Source organism: Melanotaenia boesemani, chromosome 2 (assembly GCF_017639745.1).
Source record: "Melanotaenia boesemani isolate fMelBoe1 chromosome 2, fMelBoe1.pri, whole genome shotgun sequence".
NCBI lineage: Eukaryota > Metazoa > Chordata > Actinopteri > Atheriniformes > Melanotaeniidae > Melanotaenia > Melanotaenia boesemani.
In genome coordinates, this window is record NC_055683.1 from 1246885 (window position 1) to 1267074 (window position 20190).

Here is a 20190-nt window from a genome sequence, read left to right on the forward strand (position 1 = left end):
AGACAGAGGCCGCTTCTCCAAGTACAACATGGGGTCCTCACCTGGCTGGAATACAACAAAACGGGCAACATGGTCAAGACTTGTGAAAAAAACTGCCTGAAAGTGTTTTTAAGAACTGATCGTATTCTGGACATAAATATTTAGTTAAGCCATTAATATCTAAACTGTTTCGTTATTGGAAATGAGAAAATGAAAGACTTGTAATAATTTGACCACTACCGAACTTAATCATTTAAGTAGTTCTTGCTATGAGTGAAAGTACACAACAATGACAATGGACATGTTACAGTGACTAACAATATTGTCACCTTCAGGATGTGAAGGAGAGCCTCACTGGCACTTCCAAGCCGTTTTGGTGGTGGAGTTGGTGAGGGGAAGAGCGTTGGGAGCGCATTTAAGAGGGCAATGATGAAATCCACTAAGGAAAAGAAAAAATGTACACTTAAGGAAGTGCTTTGTACATGGCTGACATAAGTCCTGAAAACAGAGAACAAGTTACCTTTACGCACATCCAATGGGAAAAGGTGGTTTCAGGACCTTCTTCCACACACCAAAAAAACTGCAACTTTGCACAAAAAGTCTTGCCATCTTCCCTTCATTTCTTCTATGTATCTGTGTTGGAGCCACCCACTATGGCGACCTAGCTCATCCATCGCTACGAGAAAAAAGTTGTAGAGATGATGAGTTATCCAGCTTCTGACTTTGCTGAAATACACAGCAGCCACAGAGGGAAGTTACAAAATGAAAGACAAAAGACATTTACATTTGTTTATTTCTTTGAAGCATGGGGGGCCGGGCAAGATGGCGGGCGTGAAGAGGCGAAACTTTGCGAGCATCTAATTTTAAATGAAAGCATTTTCAGCTTAATTACATAGCTTGTCTGCAACTATATTGTGGAGAAACTTCCCTAAAACATAAGGCCTTGAACTTGACTTAATATAAAGAGAATGCCCCAAAGCTGCTCATAAAAGACTAAGTGACTCTAACAAACAGGCTACAGCTAGCGCCCTAGCTAGTGACCACAACTACGAGGGACCGACGACGATGTGCGCGTTGCAGGTAGACTGGGAAGAAGAATTCCCTCCATTGCCTATTACACCTTCTAAACCTCCTGTCGCTAAAAAACCTACAATGGCTACTCTGCATTCAGGCAATGCTCACATCCCAGCCGACGCAGTGAACACACTGGCTAATCTCATCAACTCCAGGAGTGATGCGATTGAAAAGATGGTGGACAACGTTCGAGTGGAACTAAAAATGATAAACGACAAGATTCAGGGCATTGAAAAGCGAGTGGAGAAAAACGAGCAATCTGCCTTGAAGATTATGCATCGTGTTTCTGACGTGGAGAGTTATGGTCGACGTTGGAACCTGAGGCTGTATGGAATGCCGGAGTCTGAGGGAGAGGACGTACGTGTCAAGGTGATTAACGTGTGCCAGGAGGTGCTGCCATCAGAGAAAGACAAGCTTGCAGATGCTGTGGATGTCGCTCATCGTGTAGGGAGAGTCAGCCAGAACGACCCACGACCCAGAGGAATAATCCTGCGGTTCGTCTCCCGGCGGCACCGCAACGCAGTGTGGAAAGCGGCTAAAAACAACACGTTCCTTCAGAGCAAAGGTATGCGATTCACTGAAGATTTGACGAAGGAGGACAGAGAAAATCGGATGAAACTGTGGCCTATTATTAAAAAATCACGTGAAGAAGGAAAGGCCGCCTACTTTGTGGGAGGACGAGGATTTGTAAACGGATCAGAAATTTATCCATAGACACACTTAAAATAAAAAAAATAAAAAAAAGATACCATGTAAGTTCATATTATGTTTGCTCAGGTTCACTGTTAGTTGTTACTGTGGGTTTTCTCTCCCCCTCTACCTCCGATGTAGCTAATGCATCTCGTATCTTAACTATAGTTTCCCAATGTCACCCTGGAACACTAAAATATGGTGTTAGGTGGGAAAAAGGATGTTAAAAAAGATATGTATATGTTATAACAATATTTAAACGGAGCAGACTTTTTTCTATTTTTTACATTTGCACTCAAGCGAAGAGAGATTTCAACCTCTTTATGCTTTAAAGAAACGCGGTTGTTCATGCTTATTTTCTTAATACTACTTGGTGCCGATCTCGTCATCAGTCAGGTATATTCAATCTAAAAGTGCTTTAATTAAAGTAGTTAAACTTTATTTCTTACAAAAAATTGTTTCTGTAAATCTGTGTTCTTTATCTTTTGTTTCTATTAACGCTAGGGGGTTACGTAGTAGTATAAAACGTAAAGCTGTGTTTCTTTATGCTGAGCAGTTTAAGTCTGATTTTGTGTACTTGCAAGAATCTCACTCTGTTTCAGATGATGTCAACTTTTGGAGATCCCAATGGGGTAACTCCATATGGACATCCCATGGTACTGTACGCTCTGCAGGGGTGACAACCTTAAAAAATAGATTTAATGGTGATGTTCTTTTTACAGAGTGCGACCCATCTGGTCATTATATATGCCAAGTGATTCGATGTGAAGGTCAGATAGTTCTTGTTACTAACATTTATGGTTTTAACACAAAACTAGAAAATGACAACCTCATTTCATCCATTGAAATAGTTTTATCTGGCTGGTTGGATAAATTTCCTAATGCCACGTTATTATTGGGAGGTGATTTTAATTGTATTTTGGATACCGACTTAGATAAATTTCCTCCTGGTCAACCAAATACAAGAAATACTTCACTCAAAGCATTTATGGACAGATTTCATCTAATAGATATTTGGAGATTTAAACATCCCAACAATAGGTCCTTTACATGGAGCAACAAAACAGGTTCAAGGCAATCAAGGTTAGATTTTTGGCTGATTTCTGAGAATTTTAACAGGGATAGTATAGATGTAAACATATGGCCCACTCCGCTTACAGATCATAAAACAATATATATTAAGATAAATCTCTCTGTCTCTGCAAAATGTATTGGCAAATCAGTATTCTGGAAACTTAATAGTTCTTTGTTACAAATTGATGAAGTGAAAAGAGTTATTTTAGGGTTAATTTCTCACTATTGGTCCAAAGCCAGAATAGACAAACAATTTGGAAACAACTGGGAACTTTTAAAATTTGAAATCGGTAAATATTTAAGAAAATTTGGCAGCCTCAGAGCAAAGTCTAAAAGACTTGAGGAAAATATCATATCTCGAATCACCCAATTGTCTAACAGGCAAATGGAAACATTAGAAGAGGAAGAAAATTCTGAGCTAATTAATTTGCAGGAAAAATTAGATAATTTATATATCCAAAAAGCAAAGGGAGCTTTTGTAAGATCTAGATCCAAATGGCTCGAAAAAGGAGAACAAAATTCGCATTATTTTTTAATTTAGAAAAACATAATTCACGTTATAACAATATAAGCAGGCTTAAAATAAATGGGGTTATTACTGAGGATTACAAGGTCATCTCCAGTTACTGTAGCAATTTCTACCAAAATCTATACAGCTCTAACTTTTGCCAGACTTTATCTGAGACATTCTTAAAATCTTTGTCAGTCCAACCTATAAACACAGATGAATCAGAATTATGTGATAAAGTTATTTTAAAAGACGAGATTAAAAATGCAATTGATCTGTTAAAAAATAATAAGTCACCAGGTACCGACGGTCTAACTTCAGAATTTTATAAAACGTTTTCTAATGATTTGGCTCCTTTCCTTTATGAAGTATTCACAGAAGCCTTGGAGAAAGAACAGCTACCTACCACTATGACTCAAGGTTTGACTGCTCTAATTCCCAAGCCTAAAAAAGACCTTTTATTGATTGACAATTGGTGTCCTATTTGCTTACTCAACAGTGACTACAAAATCTTCGCTTTAATTTTAGCTAGAAGAATTAGGATGGTCCTGGACTCAATAATTGATGAAACACAATCTGGTTTCATGGCAAAAAGACACATAACAAATAATATAAGGCTAGTTCTGGATATCTTGGATTACTCAGACCTAGTTGACAGTAATGGGTTCATTTTATTTTTGGACTTTTACAAAGCCTTTGATACGGTAGAACACGAGTTTATTTTTCAATCCCTAGACAAATTTGGCTTTGGTAATTATTTCTCTGCAGCAGTAAAAACTCTTTATAAAAATAGTAATAGCTGTATTAAACTGATGGGTGGTACATCCCCAAGATTTAACTTGCATCGCGGTATTAGACAAGGCTGCCCCACCTCCCCTTACCTCTTTCTGTTGGTCACTCAACTTTTGTCAGTCCACATCAAATCAAGCAATGCAAAAGGCATCTCTTTTGTTGGTAGAGATTTGATCATTACACAATTGGCAGATGACACCACATTGTTTTTGAAAAATGAAGACCAAATCTCAGTTGCCATAGATGCAGTCAACATGTTTTCCAAAGCCTCCGGGCTACATCTGAATATTAACAAATGTGAACTCATGGCTATCAAAGATTGCTCCTTGTCTGACCTTTGTAATATCCCTGTTAAAGAAGAGGTTTCTTATTTAGGAATATTAATTACTAAGGATGAACAAACAAGAATGAGTCTAAACTTCATGCCAATATTAGACAGAATTAAAAAGAAATTCAATCAATGGCTTCTAAGAGATCTTTCTCTTAGAGGCAGGGTATTGTTAACTAAAGCAGAAGGAATCTCTCGCCTCACTTATACAGCATTGGCTCTACATCTTGACGATAAGCTCCTAAAAGAGATCGACAAATTACTCTTTAAATTCATATGGAAAAATAAGACACATTACATAAAAAAGACTGTTCTTATGAACTCTTATGAAAATGGTGGTCTTAATGTTTTAGATTTCCATGCTTTGAATTGTACATTTAAAATAAATTGGCTAAAACAATTGATCAGGAACCCTACTTCCATCTGGAATACTATACCTATTCATGTTATATCTAAATTGGGAGGTATCCACTTCTTTCTTGTTTGTAATTTTAATATCGATAAAATCCCTGTTAAAATGTCAGCTTTTCACCGCCAGGCTTTTTTGTCTTGGACTCTTATTTACAAACACAATTTCAGTCCACATAATTATTTAATATGGAATAACAAGGACATTCTGTACAAAAGAAAATCTCTCTTTCTAGAAGACTGGTTTGGTAATGATATTGTTCTGGTAGATCAGCTCTTCGACTCCAGCGGTCTGTTATTTTCATATGAAGATTTCTCATTAGAATATAATATAGAAGTCACTCCAGGAGATTATGCCAAAGTGTTTGGTGCGATACCCTCTGGAGTTTGCATGCTATTTAGATGTCAACCAAGAGTTCATACTCAGCATCTGTCCTTGTTTTCTCCATTACACACTCCCATTGGTAGTATGTGTTTTTCTGGGAATTCTAAGAATAACAATAGATCTATCAGATCCTTATTCCTGACAAACATGACTACATTACCAAGTGCAATTTCCTTTTGGAACCGTTTTATGGATGACATATCGTGGAGAGAAACCTGGCGGCTACCAAATCAATACCTAATTACTAACAAAGTAAAAGAAATTTCTTTTAAACTTATTCATAGAATCTATCCTGCTAAAAAATATCTCAAAGAGAAATTTAAATTAGACATTGATGTGAACTGTGGTTTTTGTAAGATGCTTCCAGAATCTGTTATACATTTGTTCTGGTATTGCCCTATTGTTCAGTCATTCTGGCAGAATCTGTGTATTTTTGTTGCAGAAAATATTGTTGAGAGTTTTGTACTTTTTTGGAAAGACATACTATTTGGAATTCAAAATGTCCAAAAACATGTGAATGCTATGCACAGATATATTATCAACCTTATTTTATTATGGGCAAAGTTTCATATCCACAAATGCAAGTATACAAGAAGGCAACCTTCTTTTCTTGCATTTATTCAGGATTTTAGGCAGTACATTTATTTAATTAAAGACTCTAAGAATCCAAAAGCTATTAAAACCTTTTCAGCCTTTGACAAGATAAACTGTTTTAATCAGGATTTTTCCCCCTAACTATTTCTCTTCCACCCCCTAGCGTTTCATATTTAAAAAAAAAAAAAAAAAAAAAATTATATTTGAGATTGTATTGTTGAATGTATTTGTACTACTGCTGTGTCAAGGACATATTTCCATTGTCTTGAATATTTTATATACTGAAAATATTCTTTCAATAAAGTTTTTTTTTGGGAAAAAAAAAAAAAAAAAAAAAAAAAAAAAATTCTTTGAAGCATGGGTACGCCTCAAACATTTTTGAGGCTCTGTCTTCTTCCTTTGTAATTTCTCCATCAACGAAAGCCCGTCTGACCTCAAACTCAAGATCCAATATTTGAGCAACATCACTTTGGTTGGTTTTGCTTTGGGCCTCTTGTACATGTTACTCAGAGTTTTGTAGTGCCTTGCCTGCATCTTCCGACTGTCCTGGCCTGCTTAAATGGATTTTAAGAAAGGAAAAGAGGGGGAGAAGAAGAAGAAGAAGAAAAAAAAGAATCAATATCCTTGAATATTTACATTTTGGTGTTACACACAAATCAAACAAGGAAAATCAGTCATTTCTATAATTCAAGTATAAAACAATAACTTTGTTTTGGCCATTAGCTAAATTATATAACAAACATACTGTGTCCAAAAAAAAACTGTAAAGCACTCTTGATGAGTAATATTCTGGCAACTAATAGGCACAAAAAACTTTGTGTGAAACATTAATTTCTTAATAAAGTTTTATAAAATTAAATATTCTAAAGCAGCTTTATTCAATTCATATATTTTGTTGTTTTTGAAAGCAAAATGGTATGACTGTTAAATGTAAGCTTATAGTGCTTGTTTGTAAAATCCATTCAAATCAAAAATAGAATAGTAAATATCGTTCATGTCACTGTGGACAGTGACTGAGTGGATTGAAATCTTTCAAGTAATCTGTTACAAGAATCTAGTTCAGTCAGTACATAACATGCTGAGAAGTGGCAAAGGTTGATGATGGGCTTACCAACATCATCATCTGTAGATGCAGCTGGTTGAGCTGTTGCAGTCCTGCATGAAGAGCTTGAAGCTGGCTTGGATGGTATAGACATGGTGCTTTTGTTTGGTGTCTTTTGCACACTCTGTGTTGATTCTGGTGTGGACCCTGGAAAAAGTCATTTAAAAAAAAGTTGACAAAATGTTGAGTCAAATGAAAAAAAACAAAAAACAAGTACATTTCCTATATTGTGTCTTGCACACTGGTTAACAAGAATTGAGGCAACTATAGCGTTCATTTAAACCCTTGTGTGTATTAATAATATTTAGATGTAAAGAAATCTGCATTATGACAGCACCCAACCAAACCTATAACCACACGCCTGCACTACGGTTGTTCTTAGTGGCCTCATCACTGCTTTCAAGAAGTATTGTAGAATCACTCGTGCTGCTTGTGTCAGCGCTTCCTTCACCTCATTGTCTGGGCTTCCTGGGCCAAAAAGAGTCTTCTTGGCTCTCCCTCGTTGAGGCATGGAGCCTTGCCTCTTCCTTGGGGACATCATATTTTGGAGTCTCTTGTACATTTTGGTGTAAATGGTCAACTGTGGTAAAAAGAAGAAGAATAATTTAGAACTAATCTGTCATTCATGTTTTGTTTTATTTAAAACACAAAAGTAGTACTTACGTATGGCATGTTTGTATCAGCATCACGCAACATTGGATAATATTCAACTATCTTCTGGGACATCGCTCTCATTTCAACTTTGGAAGGGTATTTAACTTCTTTCCCCATTGGACTTGCACGCAGGATTGCAACCATGCTGGTAATTGTATTCCTTACAAGTCGGCAACAGAGTTCCTTGGACATCTTGCAATCCTTTTCCTTTCCATTGCGGAGTAATGCAAAGTACTGGTTGCGCACCATGTCCAGCTCTGAATCTGTGTAAACAATATACTCTGGTGGGTCTGGCATCTTCATAGTCTTGTCAGGAGATACAGGAATGTGGACTTGAGGCTGGTATGGTAATGGAGTACTAGTTGAGGGAATAACACCAATTCCACTGGCATCTTCATCCGAGGTACTTCCACACTATTTAAACAGTTACAGATTAAAAAAAAAAACAGCATTAAATTTCTATTAAGATAATTAACTATGTGAGACAAATCATCTCAGTGCGTTTTTACCTTTTGACAGATGAAATCCCAAAGCCTCTTTCTTCGGAAGAAATTTTCAGGCCCAGGAAAAAGATCCTTCAGGTCATCCCGGCTGAGGCCTTGCAAAATGTCTTCATCAACATTGGCAGCTGTTAAGTGGAGTCATCCAGTTTTAAACATGACATCTTCCATCTCCCAACCACATATAGATGTGTTTTAATTTTTGTCTGGGAGGTTTCCAGTATCTTCAACTATTTACTAGAAATAGCAAAACAAGCTCCAGATCATTATGGTTGTTATCCATACCCAATTGTGGACATGCATTATCCGGCTACTAAAGCAATACTAAAAGACCACATTCCCCTGTTCCCAAAAAGGAAAAGTAGTTATTGGCCGTCCTGAAAGTCGCTAGATGATGTCATTGTCTAAATTTACCTGGTACATATAGTTGTAATGGATGCTGCAGTGGAGATGAATAATGTAGTGGGAGAGGTAAACGTAAGGAAAAGACGCCCTAAATATGTTTAGAAGATCAAATAAACAAATTTATATATATGTGTGTGTGTGTGTGTGTGTGTCTGGTTTGAAATTTACTAAAGAGACAGCAACATGATCATTTTTACTTTTTTTAATAATTTTAAATATTTTAGATATTTGAGTAAGTGGCAGCTTTGTGTGATTAATTGTGTCTGGTCATGGAGCAGAGATTAACATCTGCTCTGTCTGAGTTTGAGTGATTTGGGAGAAGGAAGGGGCCTGCAGAGCCCCGCTGCTCACTGAATGGAGTACACAAGTGTTTTCACGTCAGTCTCCAAAAGTCTTCAATAACACAGAAAAAAATCTTTAAATTTGTGGCTAGTTAAAAAAAAGAGTCACAAGAGATGTCTGAAAACTGTTAAATATGCTGACAAAGTCGCCAAGTCTGCCCCATTGCCATGTTCAAAACAAGCGTGGGAATTAGCTTAGGCTGGTTACTCTACGATCAAATAATAAAACTAACTTACCTTCCAACACTGACAGCGTTGTGGTATCAAACACGTCCATTGCCAGCTCAAAGACAATTTTGTCCTGTCCTCGAGTCTCAACAGTCTTCCCCTGGCAAAAACCTTACCGCCAAAGGCTGGGGGCGAACGTTAGCCACCTGACTGATTATCAACAGACCAGGCAGATAGTTGATACTGTTATGTTCTAACGCTTAAGTCTGACAAACGACATTTAATTACAACATTAACTTATAACAACTTACCTTGAAATGTTCTTTGCACAAAAAGCCTGGAAATGGTTAGTTAATAAACGGCAACGTTACTGCTTCGACTTCGTAAATGATGTCATTGACGTGACGAACGGGTGCGCCGATAAAGAAAGTATTACAAAACATTCATGTTTATTTATTTATTAAAAACACATTTCTTATATCCCATAAACCATTAAAAGTCTGTGTTAAATTAATTTAATTTAATAAAAGGTTGCCAAACTTGCGCGGCGTTACATGACGTCATCACCCTGCGACGGCGCGCAAACTTAACGGCAATTTCACCATGGCGTTGTGGAGATGCATGATCTGTTTTGTATTTGTCGCTTTGTGCCTAAAGGTGCTCCTCAGCCACATAAATGCAAGTCATGGTCGTAGTGCAGACTTCTGGGTTTATTGATGGCTGTGAACAGGACTTTAGAGTTTTTAACTCTTTTTTTCGCCACATTATGCGGACACACCCTCTGTATTTGATTACTGGAAACCCGCCAGATGGATGGAGAATGACCCCAAATTCTCACTGTTTGGGATTGGAAAACTTTGGTGTTTCGGTTTTTGCCAGTTGCAGCACTCCTGCAGCAACCAGCACAGCAGAGATGTCTGGTGGATTCACGCGTAAAACAAGGCCTCCCCATGGCCATCAACATATGGCAAGCCGTTTTAACATTTAATACAAGATCTGGATATGTAATACAGATATCTGCAACCTAGTTCTTCCTAGTATAAACTTTAATGTTAGATATCCACAACAGCATTCCTCCTATCCACACTTCACGTTAAGGATATCCACTACGTCATTTCTCCTAGTCAAAATGACATCACGTTCTCCATTCATTTCTATGGGTGACGTCATTAGAGATATCTGTAATTCAATTACGGATATCCACAGTTTTAATTATGGATATCCTTAACAGAACTATGACTATCCATAATTGTAGTTTGAGATATCCACAATATGATTTTGACTAGTCATTACTCAAGTTAAAGATATCTAAAACTCCTCTTAATTAAAGATATCTGTCATAACTTTTATAGATATTCAAATGTGTGTTTTAACTATCAAAAATGTTTTATAGATATCTTAAACTGTCCATGTGACTAGTCGAAACTAAAATAAAGATATCTTAAGTTGTAGTTGTGACTAGTCATAATGTATTTTTAGATATCTGTTATTGAGTTGCAGATATCTTCAATCATTTTTTTATTAGAGATATCCACAAGAGGAGATATCTTTAACAACTGTTTTGCCTAGTCAGAAACAAATTATAGATATCCATGCACAGAATTCTTACTAGGCGAAATTACATAACAGATATCTGTAATTGCGTATTTTGTTACAAAAACACGGATATCACTGACGTAATTTTGACTAGTCATCGTTACATTTAGACTAGTCAAAATGTCAGTTAGAGATATCTGTAATTCAGTTTAGACTAGTCACATTTACAGTTATGATATCTATAATTACATTTTGACTAGTCAAAGCTCAATTACAGATATCTACAATGAACTTTACCTTCAACTCGTCACATATCTTACACAAAATAGCAGATATCTATAACTGAGTTTTGACTAGGCAGAACTGAAATTAAAGATATCTTTAACGTCATTTTATCTAGTCAAAGCTGTCAGAACCATTCAAAACTTCTTCTTCGTGATGTTTTATGAGGGTTTAGTATTACCGCCATCAGCTGGATTCGAGAGTAAATGTTTGGCAAGTTTAGTAGTCTCAAATAAATTTAATTAATCATCTCTTGTGTCAGGCTCCTTTCTGTCTAGTCTATGGATGTATAATTAAGCCCAGTCCCAAAAAAATTTACTGAACTTTTGATCATTTTACACCTTTGCTAACACTAAAATCCCCGGAAGCATTGATAAGTGACTGGGGCAGTGACTTCCGGTTTAAAAGGCGCAATCGTGAGAAGGGCTACTATCCAAACCACTGAAATGGCTGTTGTTGTTGTTGATAAGATAATCAGAAAGTGCCACGAAATTGAACGCGCACATAATAATGGGGTCTGTGGGGAGCGGGAGATGCGTTCACTTGCCAGTTGCCACAGTAACTTAAATCGTATTCAACATTTGTTGTCTCCGCGTGTGTTGGAGGACCTACAATAAAGCCTGAGCGATCTCAGAACACTAATCAACGGACAAATGTCAGACGGAAATGGGGGGTTTTCAGCTCCTCGAATTCATTCAGGTGAGTTTTGTGTAGTCATTACCAGTTAGCTAAATTTTATCTCCAGTTAACCCTTTATGGCATGACTTTTTGTTTTTTATTTAAAAATATATCTGGATCTAAACCTTGTATTTAGTTATATATCATTTAATAGTTAATAAACATTAGTTTTGAATAGTTTTTAAATGTTTTTGTGATAGCACCAAAACTTTGCCTTTTCGATCATAAAGTAATTATGCAGCAGCTTCACTACATTCACTAGATAGATGTGCATGAATTGTGCTTGCCCCTGGTCCAGTGGAGAGTAGACCCTGTCTGCACCAGTCAGACCTATACAATTGGGTATATGATGGCACTGATGAAATCTAGTGTGGTACAATGGCAAAAAACAAAGATTCTTTATATATCCTTTGCAATTATTATAGGTTGAAAATTGTATATTTTTTCATTATCCATAACAAATTGATTGGGACTTTAAAAAGAGGTGTAACTGTATGATGTTGTCTTGGGCCTAACCGCCTAAAATCATTGTTTTCTAATATAAATAAAAATCACATAACATAAACAGCAAATTCTGTGTTTCTACATCATTCTGCATGTGTACAGACTCTCCACCTCAAGTAGTAGAAATACAAGATCAGATGAATAAAATAATCAATGGGCAAACTATGGTCTTCTACAAACTGACTGAAAAATTCATTAATTCATTGGTACATCCCCAAAATGCTTATTAAAAAAGGTTTATTGTAATTTATATGGCTTCCTACAACACAATTTCTTGTTTTTCAGGGCGGCGAGGGCAACCAGCCATTAAAGTGACAAGAGATCAGATCACCTTTCTTATGAACCAAGGCAACACAGTTAAGCAAATGGCCAAAATTCTTGGGTGTTCCTCTTCATTTTTGTACAAGACAACAAAGACTCTTGGTGTATCTGTAAGAACCAGATTCTCTACATTAGAAAATGCAGAACTCGAGGCCCATGTCAGAAGACTTCAGGCTCAATATCCAAACTCGGGATATGAGGTAAATATTAATTTGTTTCCAATCCTTAAATCTTTGTTTTATTTAATTCTATTTTTTACTGTTTCAGATGATGAGGGCCTTGTTGAAAGCCGATGGATTTTTTGTTCAACGATGGAAGGTTAGAGAGATGTTAGCTCTGGTTAACCCAACAGCTACAGCCCGAAGGTGGAGTTGTGCAGTGGCAAGGCGGGTGTATTATACACCTTACCCTAACAGTCTGTGGCATATAGACGGCAATATGCGCCTCATAAGGTTAGTTTATAAAGGTGACTTGCTCATGCAAAATCTGTGACCTGAAGTTAGTCATATCATGTGAATACAACATCAGCTCTTGACTATTTCTTGGCACTTAACCTTCATGCATTGTTAAAAACCACTACCACTGCATTTTGTGGTTGGTGGATGTTAACATCCCATAAATTAAACGGCTTAAATACAATTATTTAAAATAATAAATAGATTAAAATATTAGATAATTCTGTTATTCAACTTTTTTTTTTTTGCATAAATATGTCCATCTACCTCTCTTCTAATCAAGACTACCAAATATTGAAAAAAAAACCATACGTTTTAATTATTTAATGACTGAATTTTGTGAGCAATGTCACAAATCTGAAGAAAAAATACACACAAGTACACATGTTTAATATGAAAATCAACTGTGGACTGGAATTTTACTTTATCACAGTTTTGGGTGTGTCAAAGATTAGTAATTTTAATTTGCATTTCCTATTTTGTGTTTTTTCCCTCCATTGACTCCCACAATAATGACATTTTTTCATTGATTTTCCATGACACTAATAATCTAGCATTATTGATTGTTGATGTTTTTTTCTTGTTGAGAAGAGATGAAATATGTGTTTTTTGTTGACAAAATGGCTCTAGGAACCCTTTATGTAGGCCTGTGCAATGAAAGCCTAATTTCATCATTAGACTCCATATAAAAACTAGAAAGCACTTGGAGAGTGCAGACCGACGCCAGGACAGCTAATTTTCCCTATGCACATGTAAATGGTTTTGTGGAATTTCCTTATGTGGTCTGTACTGTCTTTCTGCTTGTGTACATACTGTATTTGTACTCTACTCAGCAGGGTGCCAGTGTCCTCTACAGCAGTGGTTCCCAACCTGGGGGGGGGGGGGGGCACCAGAGATTTTAGGGGGTCCCCAGAGCTTTGCCTGCTCAGAGGTAGTGAGATTATCAAGGTGATTTTTTTGAGTAAAATTAATCTGTAGACATTTATACCTGTTGTAAAGCAATGAGAATAGGAACAAAAAAACATATAACAGCAGTTTACAGGTGTAAATAAAGGTTTGTAACTGATCATTTTATTATTAAGATGTGTCGGTGCAGCAGAAGTTGGGGCTGAGGGGGGGCGCGACTAGTTTTGGACACAAGCAGGGGGGGGGGGGGGCTTCAAGGAAAAAAGGTTGGGAACCACTGCTCTACAGAGAGCAGCACCAGGGCTGAGAGTGGGATATTCTTTAAAAAATTCCGTGCAGTAGTTTTTAGGTGATCTTGCTTACAGACACACACACACGCCAACGGACCCGATCACATTACCTCCTGGCGTCGGTAATAATAATAAATATGAGGTTCTTTGGACAATACTGGCATATGTTTTGGGTTCTGTGTGTGTCATGGAGTGTTTTAATGGTCTGGTTGAATGGTGCGTGAGGGGCGGGGGGGTATATGTGTGTTTGAGGAGTGTTTTTTATGTGTTATAATATATATAAGTCCATAAAAACAAACAACCCACAAAACACACACATGCCTCTTCGTCACATACACACAACACACAAAATACACATACCACCAGACTATGTCCATCGTCGACCTAATTTAGTCCTGGGATAGACATGGTTTACACCTGGTTTTCAATTAATTCAGATCTGGATCAGAAATGAATTAGACCTAATTCAGTTTTGAACCAGTTGAAAACCAGTTCTAAACCATGTCTATGCCAGGACTAAACTAGTCCAGCCTGTGTCCATCAGGCTTCCTGCTCACTCACCTGAGTATTACATACATTGTGCATTGCATTCTTATGGTCCTTCCACACTTTAAAATACTGCTTGAACATTTTTTACTTTTGTCACTTGTTATTTTAACACTGTTATAAAATCAATCACCTAAAAATTATTTTGTCTTTCTTTTCAGATGGGGATTTGTGGTCCATGGTGCCATCGATGGAAAGTCCCGGCTCATTACATATTTGAATTGCAGCAGTGACAATCGAGCTTATACTGTCTTGTCTCACTTTATTAAAGCCACATGTCTTTATGGTCTCCCATCTAGAGTCAGGTCTGATTATGGTGGTGAGAACTTTCTGGTGGCCTTGGTCATGAATCTGATTCAGGGGGTTGAGCGCCGAAGTGTCATTACAGGGGAATCCGTACACAACCAAAGAATTGAACGCCTCTGGAGGGATGTGTTTTTACATGTACTACAATCATTTTACAACATTTTCTACTCTCTTGAAGATGCAGAGCACCTGGATCTCAGTAATGACATTCACAAACTGTCTCTTCAACTTGTCTATCTTCCTGAGATTCAAAAAAGTCTTGAACTCTTTAGAGAAGCATGGAACAACCATCCTTTACGCACAGAAAATAACAGAACACCCACTCAAATTTGGACACAAGGGATGCTGTCCAATATTGCTACAGACAATGCTGCAATCAACAATGTGTTTGGAGAAAATCCCTATCAGCACCAAAATCTGGAGGCTCTACTGGCACAACATGGGATTGACCATTTACCCACAGTAGATGATGATGAACTACCCGCTGTAACTGTAGAACAGTGTAACATCAATCTCAGTCAGCAGCAGAAGGACTCCATCTGTCATGTCATTGAGAACATTCCTGATTTGAAAACAAAGTATCTGACATGCTGTGTGGAAATTTCTAATATCATACAAACCTGAAACACAAATAAATGTAATACACCTGTTAATATTGTGTGATTTGCTTGGAGATTTTTTTTTCACCATTATGTGTTGTTTAAGTTATGTTCATTGTAGTGCTTGGTCGGCTTCATTCAATCTCTGGTGTTTTTCCTGGGAATGTTTGAGGTGTACACAAAAAAAAAATGGTAAACAATGCCATCATGAACACACAAAACAGTGGTCCTCAAAAAGGGAGATTTTATTGATGTATTTTTTACTATGTTTGTGCATTTTATTTGCTGCTTGTACCCATTTTGTTTCAATGTGGTTCATGTTGAAATGACAATAAATTTCTGGAATCTTGAGTACCGCTGGATGTACATGAGCTCTCTAGCGGAGTGAAGTCTGGATTAGACCTTAATGTTGACAATCCTAGTTTAGTCCTGAGGGGTATTGCACGAAACCAAGATAAGCGATTAAGCCGGGATATGTTGGTTATCCTGGCTGAATTTAGCCCTAAGTCGGTTGCATGAAAGCAGCTCAAACTAAACCCGGCCAAGTTACTGTGGTGATTTATCCGCTGCAGCTAGCCTGCTCCAGACCAGGCTAACTGCCGGAAGATTAATCCTAGCGAGTCACCTGCATGTCCAACGTCAATTCTGTGAGGAATTAATGTGTTTTACAGCATGTCCATGGTCTTCCTAAGTATGGCGCGTCATTTTAATCATCCAGTATTAAAATATTACATATACAGTCACTGTACATTTAATCGAAATCTGTTCGTAATCGCAACAGCCTTTTTATATGGATTCGAGTTGCAGTATTATTATTCTATTCTATTCTATTCTACAGTCATTCAGCAGACGCTTTTATCCAAAGCAACTTACATTTGAGAGTAAGAACAACACAAGCATGAATTCAAACAAGATGGGACGTCATAATTAAGTGTTAGTCAGACCGCTTTGAGTCCAGTTGGACCCAGGTGCTGTCATGTAGTGCTAGTGCAGTGCATATAACTTTTTTTTTTATTATTTATTTTTTCATTTATTATTATTTTTTTTTAGTCATTTTATTAAAATACAGGATCACGATTTCATCACACAATATCAACTTGGTCATAAGTGCATGATTTCATCAGGCCAAGTGTTATATTGCTATGCTAATGAAGACTGCTCGTCAAATTGCTGTCAGAGGTTTTATAAATATGTGTTTTATTGCAGTAATTGAGATTACAAAACACAGCTGATGAGGTTTCAAAGGTGTTTTCAATTTAATCTGTGACGAGGACAATGTAGAATATTCTGGTCCAACTCCCCTTCACCTGTTCCCTCTTCATAATGGCTTGCCCTTTTTTGGAGGATGTGCTGGACGAGGAAGCCCGAATCCTCAGAAGAGCATTCAGAAGTGAACGAGTCTTCAGGGACAGGTCAGATCCCCTGGCCTTTGGAGATGACTATCTCATTGAGAGATACAGATTTTCGGGTGATGGACTAAGATATTTATGTAGCCATGCCCTCATCTGTGTCACATTGAGATGGCTTGCGAGTGGGAGCTTCCTTTATTCTGTTGGGGATGCAGAGAACCTCAATAAAGGAACCATTTGCCGGACAATCAGATGCGTTTGTCTGGCGCTGAAATCATTCAGCAATATATTCATCACCTTCCCTGGCCACAGAAGACCCCTCTACATCAGGGAGGAGTTTTACAAGATTGCAGGTAACCTCAATTTTAATGTGCACCCATTAGTTTCTAAGTATATCCGTCACAGTTGGATACTCACTATTTTTTGTTACAGCTTTCCCTAACATCATTGGGGCAGTGGATTGCACACACATAAGAATCAGACGCCCCTCAGGTGAACATGAGGGAGATTACATTAACAGGAAATCCTTCCACAGCATCAATGTTCAGGTAAGAGTGATTTGTGGTTATGACCTACATGAATCTGTTCTGTGCATTTAATGACCTTAATAGGCTACAACTAAATATTTCAGATGATCTGTGATGCTGACTGCCTTGTGAGCAATTTAGAGGCAAAGTGGCCTGGCTCAGTGCATGACTCTAGAGTCTTTCGGGCTAGTCCAATTTATGAGAGACTTTCACAAGGTAGCCCACACATTTGTACTGTAAGCACCTTGGACATTGTGTGTGTAACTCTGTTTTCTAAATTATATTTTGTATTATCAGGTGAATTCTCTGGTGTGCTGCTGGGAGATAAAGGATACGCCTGTGAGTCATTCCTCTTGACTCCCCTTGCAGATCCCCAAACCCCACCACAGCAGGCCTACAACCATGCACACACCAAGACAAGGGCTCGAATCGAGATGACCTTCGGCCTTCTGAAATCTCGGTTTCAGTGCCTGCACCACCTGAGGATTTCCCCGGACAGAGCCTGTGATGTTATTGCTGTATGAGTAGTGCTGCATAACATTGCAGGCCTAAGAAAGGAGTCTGGACAGAAGACAGGTGGCCTTATGTCCAGACTGTGTCCATCTCACTCACCTGTCGTATGTTCAGACTGTGTCTATAGATGGACAGAGTCTGGACAGAAGACAGGTGAGTGAGATGGACAAAAGACAGTTGAGTGAAATATGTGAGTGAAGTCAACAGTTTAAGGTTCAAATGTTTTATTAACTCATTATTTGTGAACATAAACATGTCAAAGTGATCTTTTACAAAATGCAGCAGATATATCCACAGGTCTCTGTCTGATCCCCTCAGCGCCCATAAAATAATTAATGTAAGTTGTTACATCCTACCTCTGATATGTTATATAGTTTTGAATTATGTATAACAGTAAAGTAACAGATGTATAACTTTGAACAATAATACAGCTTCAATTGATGTGTTTTATCCTGTTTCATGAACAAAAACATTTTAATAGCAAAAGATTTGAGGGTTAAACCTCTAAACACAGAACAGGATACTGACTGCTGTTTCTCTAATGACCACCTGTGGCAGCACCTTGAAAATCTCTACAATGGCTCTTTAAGCAAATCCAAACACAGGAGCTTGAACTATACCATCAATGAAGTGTTGTTTGAAAGTATTATAATCCCCATGAATCGGTAGACGAAGGATTATGAGGCATGTGTTTGCCTCTGGGAACGGTCGGTTTTCTTCATGAAGAAAATGGATTTGCGGCCTTTGAGGAAAACCTACGACAGGCACAGATGATGCTCCGGAGGCAAATTCCAAGATATTTTCAAGGGTGATAGAGCATTCTCCTTCTGCAACAAAATAATTTTGAAGTGTTAACCTGTCCATTGTGGTTTAGAATTAGGTTAATTATGGATATAAATAAAATTACCTTCAATTTCTATTAATAAGTCGCGCCAAAAGCAGATGGTGCGGTTTTCCTTTGCTCTTCTGTTGCTTCCCTGTACAGAGAAGTCCACCTTAAACAATGTTACCAAGTCTTTAGCTTGCAGCGGGATGTCCTCATTTACAAAAAGAGGCAGGAACAGAGCTGGGTGCCTTTTCATTTCCTTTAATAACCCAAGGGTTTTGAATCCCTCAATGAACCTAGAAAAACAAAACAAAAAAAATGTGAAATATGTCAGACTGTGTCCATTGTCAACCTAGTCAGTAGACAGTGTAATAAATAAAAGTTATTCCAAAATTGCTCACTGGTTTAGGGCAGCCTGTAGTCTTCCATTTACAAAAAAGTCTGCAGCAGACTGGACGAGTGATTCCTTCTCGTCCAAGCTGGACACATGCCTTAGGGCACCAATCATGCCAACGCTGTCTGCTGCTTCCAAAATGGCAGAGTTTGCCTCTGTAACTGTCATTGCTTCATGTATCTAGAATTGATTCACAAAAAAGGAATAATCTAAACAATTTAACCCGTCTGGAAAGAAGACATGTGAGTGACAAGAACGCATGATGGACACAGGCTGGGCTGAAGATAGGTGAGTGAGAAAGAATCATGATGGACACAAGCTGGACTGAAGACAGGTGAGTGAGAAGGAAGCATGATGGACACAGGCTGGGCTGAAGACAGGTGAGTGAGAAGGAAGCATGATGGACACAGGCTGGGTTGAAGATAGGTGAGTGAGAAAGAATCATGATGGACACAGGCTGGGCTGAAGACAGGTGAGTGAGAAAGAATCATGATGGACACAAGCTGGGCTGAAGACAGGTGAGTGAGAAAGAATCATGATGGACACAAGCTGGGCTGAAGATAGGTGAGTGAGAAAGAATCATGATGGACACAAGCTGGGCTGAAGACAGGTGAGTGAGAAGGAAGCATGGACACAGACTGGACTAAAGACAGGTGAGTGAAATGGAAACAGTCACAAGAGTTTTGTCCTGGGGTAGACATGGTTTAGACCTGGTTTTTATTTGGATTCAGATTTGGATTATACCTGTTTTTTTCTAAACTAGAAATAAGCAAACCAGGTTTAATCCAGATTTGAACCAGTTGAAAACCAGGTCTAAACCATGCCTATCCCAGGACTAAGCCCAGAGCCGAGTGCGTTGGCGAGGAGTTGTCAATGGCCTATGCTCCATGGCGAGCTATAAAATTCAAGTGGTAGTCTTTGAAATCTGTTTGTATCCCAAAGGGCAGAAGGCCAATTGTATTGGCAAAATAAATATAGGACCCTAACCCCATTAAAAATGATACGTGTGATAAACATGCCAGCTATTGTCCACTTACTTTGATCAACTGCTCTCGAAAGGCATGATCCCCAATCTCTTCAATCTTGGTAGGAGGACTTTGTAGTCCACACACTTGATTGTAAAGCCTCTCTGAGAAAAAGTGCGGACCCACTCCCC

General features: G+C 38.0%; 1 protein-coding gene and 1 long non-coding RNA gene across 2 annotated transcripts; one reads left to right on the forward strand and one right to left on the reverse strand.

Moving 5' to 3' along the window:
* The first annotated feature begins 11441 nt into the window (after positions 1 to 11441).
* Positions 11442 to 15476, forward strand: LOC121650109. The gene is made up of 4 exons (XM_042001429.1): positions 11442 to 11519; positions 12288 to 12523; positions 12591 to 12775; positions 14682 to 15476. The coding sequence occupies exons 1-4, from the start codon at positions 11474 to 11476 to the stop codon at positions 15448 to 15450; spliced, it is 1236 nt and encodes a 411-aa protein (XP_041857363.1). The 5' UTR covers positions 11442 to 11473; the 3' UTR covers positions 15451 to 15476.
* A 2693-nt stretch (positions 15477 to 18169) lies between these two features.
* Positions 18170 to 19147, reverse strand: LOC121650346. The gene is made up of 3 exons (XR_006012246.1): positions 19042 to 19147; positions 18722 to 18936; positions 18170 to 18641 (listed from the first exon to the last, which is right to left on the reverse strand). It is a non-coding gene; the product is annotated as an uncharacterized LOC121650346 (long non-coding RNA).
* Positions 19148 to 20190: the final 1043 nt, after the last annotated feature.

What these genes read in the sequence shown, in the direction of transcription:
- LOC121650109 (XM_042001429.1), top strand. Translation starts at nt 11,474, where the DNA reads ATGTCAGACGGAAATGGGGGGTTTTCAGCTCCTCGAATTCATTCAG. An exon ending in AGCTCCTCGAATTCATTCAG is followed by an intron (nt 11,520 to 12,287) that starts GTGAGTTTTGTG and finishes CTTGTTTTTCAG; the next exon opens with GGCGGCGAGGGCAACCAGCC. An exon ending in ATCCAAACTCGGGATATGAG is followed by an intron (nt 12,524 to 12,590) that starts GTAAATATTAAT and finishes TTACTGTTTCAG; the next exon opens with ATGATGAGGGCCTTGTTGAA.